Source organism: Eimeria tenella, genomic scaffold, assembly GCF_000499545.2.
Source record: "Eimeria tenella Houghton genomic scaffold, Eth_scaff55, whole genome shotgun sequence".
In the NCBI taxonomy this organism is placed as follows: domain Eukaryota; phylum Apicomplexa; class Conoidasida; order Eucoccidiorida; family Eimeriidae; genus Eimeria; species Eimeria tenella.
In genome coordinates, this window is record NW_013543412.1 from 192,576 (window position 1) to 196,893 (window position 4,318).

General features: G+C 52.5%; 2 protein-coding genes across 2 annotated transcripts in view; both read left to right on the top strand.

The window, feature by feature from the left end:
• Positions 1 to 60: 60 nt before the first annotated feature.
• Positions 61 to 714, top strand: ETH_00001850 (uncharacterized protein; the record flags this gene model as incomplete). The annotated part of the gene is made up of 1 exon (XM_013377575.1): positions 61 to 714. One exon carries the CDS (start codon positions 61 to 63, stop codon positions 712 to 714), a length of 654 nt encoding a protein of 217 aa, XP_013233029.1.
• A 2,671-nt stretch (positions 715 to 3,385) lies between these two features.
• ETH_00001855 (Prkab2-prov protein, related) overlaps positions 3,386 to 4,318 on the top strand; it is a gene marked incomplete at both ends in the record, with an annotated part of 4,585 nt that continues 3,652 nt past the window's right edge. The window contains 2 exons of the mRNA XM_013377576.1: positions 3,386 to 3,452; positions 4,093 to 4,285. Coding sequence (XP_013233030.1) covers positions 3,386 to 3,452; positions 4,093 to 4,285 — 260 coding nt within the window. The remainder of the gene's footprint in view (positions 3,453 to 4,092; positions 4,286 to 4,318) is intronic.

Consider the following 4,318-nt stretch of genomic DNA (forward strand, 5'->3'; position numbering starts at 1 on the left):
TTATTTATTTATTTATTTATTTATTTATTTATTTATTTATTTATTCAGACTACAGGAAAGATGCTGCTGAGCACGAAGCCGCTGGAGCAGCAGCCGGGCGACATGCTACGGGACAAGGAAAAGGTATTTGCTGCTGCTGCTGCTGCTGCTGCGAAGTACAAGCAGCAGCAGCAGCAGATGCAGCAGCTACAGCAAGCAGCGACGCAACAGCTGCTGCGCTCCCTAGGCATCGCAGAGGAGTCGCCGCAGCAGCAGGAACAGCAGCAGCAAGAGCTGCAGCAGCAGCAGCAGCAGCAGCAGCAGCAGCAGCAGCAGCAGCAGCAGCAGCACAGACTCTGGGACGGAGTCCACGCAGACAGCCGCCTCTTAGAGTTTTTGGAGCAGCGGCTTGAGAGACTGCGGGAGCGCCGCCCAGCAGCAGCAGCAGCAGCAGCAGCACGGGAAGCAGCAGCAGCAACAGCAGCAGCAGCAGGCGTGACGCGGCTGCCGGGGGGAGGCCTCGTGCGCATGTTTGACTGCAAAGGACTGGAGACAGAAAGAGACAAAAAATTAAATTCAAATAAAAGCTTTAATTCCAATTCTTTAGAAGCAGCAGCAGCAAGAGAGGCGCTGCAGCAAGCCCACGTGCTGCTCGACAGCAGCAGCAGCAGCAGCATCGCCCCAGCTAGCGAAGGGCCTCTTGAGAAGCAGCTGTGGCTATTTGAAAAGGAATGAGCAGCAGCAACAGCTGCTGCAGGAATGAGCAGCAGCAACAGCTGCAGCAGCAGCAGCAGCAGCAGCTGCAGCAGCAGCAGCAGCAGCTGCAGCAGCAGCAACAGCAGTGGTGACAGCAGCAGCAGCAACAGCAGTGGTGACAGCACCAGCAGCAGCAGCAGCAGCAGCTTCTGCTGCTGCAGCAGCAGCAGCAGCAGCTTCTGCTGCTGCAGCAGCAGCTGCAGCTGGAGGAAAAAGGGCCTCTTTAAGGAGACTAGAGCGGCTAGCGAGAGGCAAAAAGGACCGAAGGGACATGAGAGGCAGCAGCAGCTAGCCACGGCCTGTCTTGAGGTGGCTTGGCTAGCTAGCTAGCTAGCTAGCGCTGACAGCTGGCTAGCTAGCTAGCGCTGACAGCTGGCTAGCTAGCTAGCGCTGACAGCTAGCTAGCTAGCTAGCGCTGACAGCTAGCTAGCTAGCTAGCGCTGACAGCTAGCTAGCTAGCTAGCGCCGACAGCTAGCTAGATAGCTAGTTATTCAATTGCCAGCGCTAGCTGAGAGCTAGCTGGCCAGCTACGGCTGCTAGCTAGCTGGCTTTGACAGTTGGCCAGCTAGCTGTCTCTGACAGCTAGCTAGCCAGCTAGCTGTCTCTGACAGCTAGCTAGCCAGCTAGCTAGTCTGGGCAGCTAGCTAGCCGCCAGCGCGGGAAAAGCCAGAGGGAGAAAGGAAAAATTCCATCTAGCTAGCTAGCTGGCTGTGAGGGCTAGCTAGCTACAGCAGCTGACCAGCTAGCTAGCTGTGTCAGCTGGCTAGCCCTAACAGCTAGCTAGCAAGCTAGCTAGCTAGCTAGCAAACTAGCTGGCAAGCTAGCTAACAACCTAGCAAGCAAGCTTGCTAGCTAGCTAACTAGTAAACTAACAGCCTAGCAAGCTAGCTAGCTAGCTAGTTGGCCAGCTAGCTAGCTAGCTAGCTAGCTAGCTAGCTAGCGTAGGCAGCTAGCTAGCTAGCTAGCGTAGGCAGCTAGCTAGCTAGCTAGGGCCTCTTGCTGCACTGCGGCGCCTGCGGCAAGAAGGCCAAGGAGCCGCCTGAAGCTGAATATTATTTATTAATAAAATTACTTGTATTATTTTTATTTATGATTATGATTATGATTATGATTATGATTATTATTATTATTATTATTTAGTATTATTATTATTATTATTATTGTCTTTACTTCTTTTCTTGTTGCTGCTTTGCATTGTTCATTTTAATGCCGCAAAGACCTCCCGTAGAGGGACTTCGGAGAAAAGATCTAGGGTTTAGGGTTTAGGGTTTAGGGTTTAGGGTTGTCGTGGCCCCATACTTCTCTGTGGATATTTATTTCATCTTTTCTTCAAGTTTGAATAATACACTATCATTTGATTGAACAACTATTTAAAGAAACATTTAAATGCATTTAAAAAAAATGAATTTATAAAAATAAAAACAAAAACAAAAAATGTGAAATCGGCTTTTGCTGCAGTGATAGAGCTCGGGTGTACGTACACCTGGGCTGCTGCTGCTGCAGCAGCAGAATTGAATAAAAATGCATTTTTTAAAAATGATTTTTTCCCCGTTTTTAGATTTATTTAACAATTCTAATTTAATTAAAATAGGATAATTAAATGGGTTTATTTGTTATTTCTTTTTATTTGAAAATTTGAAGAAAATTTGAAGTTTAAATTTAAATTCAATTAATTGAAATAAATTAAATTTGGAGTTCAGTTAAGTGGGCAGAAGCTGCGCATGCACTTCTTCTCGTATTCGCGACCAAGCAGCGGCAGCGGTAACAAACCCAAAACAGCAGCAGCAGCAGCAGCAGCAGCAAGAGCAGCAGCAGCAGCACCAGCTACACCACCGCGGCAGCAACAGCATCTACAAAGAGAAGCAGCCGCAACGCCAGCTACAAACAGCAGCAGCAGCCGCACCAGCTACAACAGCAGCAGCAGCAACACCAGCTGCAACAGCAGCAGCAGCAACACCAACAACTACAACAGCAACAGCAGCAACACCAGCTACAACAGCAGCAGCAGCAGCAGCAGCAGCAGCTTCGTGAGGCTTGGTGTTTCTGCTGCTTCTGGGATTTGAAACGCCGAAGAATGGAAAGGAATCCAATAAAGAAAAGGGAGGCTTCATCTGTGCTGCAGTTGCTGCAGCAGCAGCAACAGCAGCAGCGGCGACCAGCCACAGCAGCAGCTGCATGCAGTGAAACTGGCATTTAAAAGCTGAAGTTCGGGAGAAAAAAGGGAAAATAGCATTTTGCAAAGTTTGTTTAATTGAATAAAGGGTTTTTATTTGAAAAAAGCTCCACTTTGTGGTCAGATCAGCGGGAACCAGCAGCGGCGGCAGAGCAGCAGCAGCGAGGCCTGTTCACGGGCGTGTCAGGAGCTCCGGGGCTCTTTTTGCGCGAAATTCGAAACAAAATTCGAATTAAATACCTTTATTTGTTCATTTATTTGTTCTTTTTGCTGTGTAGAGCCGCGAAACGGGGAAGAAGGCCGCGTGATCCGTGCCGGCGGTGGCGCGTTCAGCTTTCCGCGGCGGGTGTACATACACCGCGCGAAACGCGTTTTTCTCCCTCTTTTTTCGCGCTTTCTCCTCCCAAACAAATCCATTAGCTCTTTTCTACCTTCATGGAGCTTCGAAGGCCCTTTTAAAGCCCCCTGAGGCGCCCATGGGGTCCCAAACCAGCACCACTAGGCAGCACGCCTTCAGCGACACTTACCGCAGCGGCATACCTGGTGCGTCGGGTGTACGTACACCCCAGCCTCGCCTCTCTCCCTTCTGCATGCGCCGCGCCCCTTCAGCCCACTGCAGCTCCAAACCCTAAACCTTACCTATACCCTAAACCCTGCCTATACCCTAAACCCTACCTAAACCCTAAACCCTCACCCCTGACCCCGCGCTTCTTGTTCCCCGGCGGCGCGGCTCTGCGATCGCCCTGGCGTGCTGCTGTTGCGGCTGCCGCGCTGCTGCTGCTGCGGCTGCTGCGCCTCCACGTGCTGCTGCTGCTGCTCCTGCTGCTGCTGCTGCCCTCCTGCTGCTGCTGCGCGTCCGCGTGCTGCTGCTGCTGCTGCTTCTCCTGCTGCTGCGGCTTTCATGTTGCTGTTGCGCCTCCACCTGCTGCTGCTACTGTGCTGCTGATGATGCTTCTGCTGCTGCCGCTTTCACGCTGCTGCTGCGTCTCCACCTGCTGCTGCTGCTACTGCTGCTGTTCTGCTGTTGCTGCTTCTCCTGCTGCTGCTGCTGCTTCTGCTGCTGCTGCTCTGCTGCTGCTGCGCCTCCACCTGCTGCTGCTGCCGTTTCTGCTGCTGCTGCCGCAGCTCCGCCGCTGCGCCTGCTCCTCGAGCTGCTGCTGCTGCTGCTGCTGCTGCTGCTCAGGAATAGGCCCGCTGCAGACCGGAGAAGCAGCAGCAGAAGAGCTTTCTCTGACTTATGGGCCCTCCACCCATGGGGGCCCCCTGGGGGCCTCCTTTGCTGCTTCCCCCCGGGGGGACCTGCAGCTCTATGGCCGGGGGCCCCCCGACCCCAAACACTCTTCCGACGAAGAAGACCTCATTCCCTGCGTCTTCACGTGAGTCCTAGCTAGCTAGCTAGCTAGCTAGCT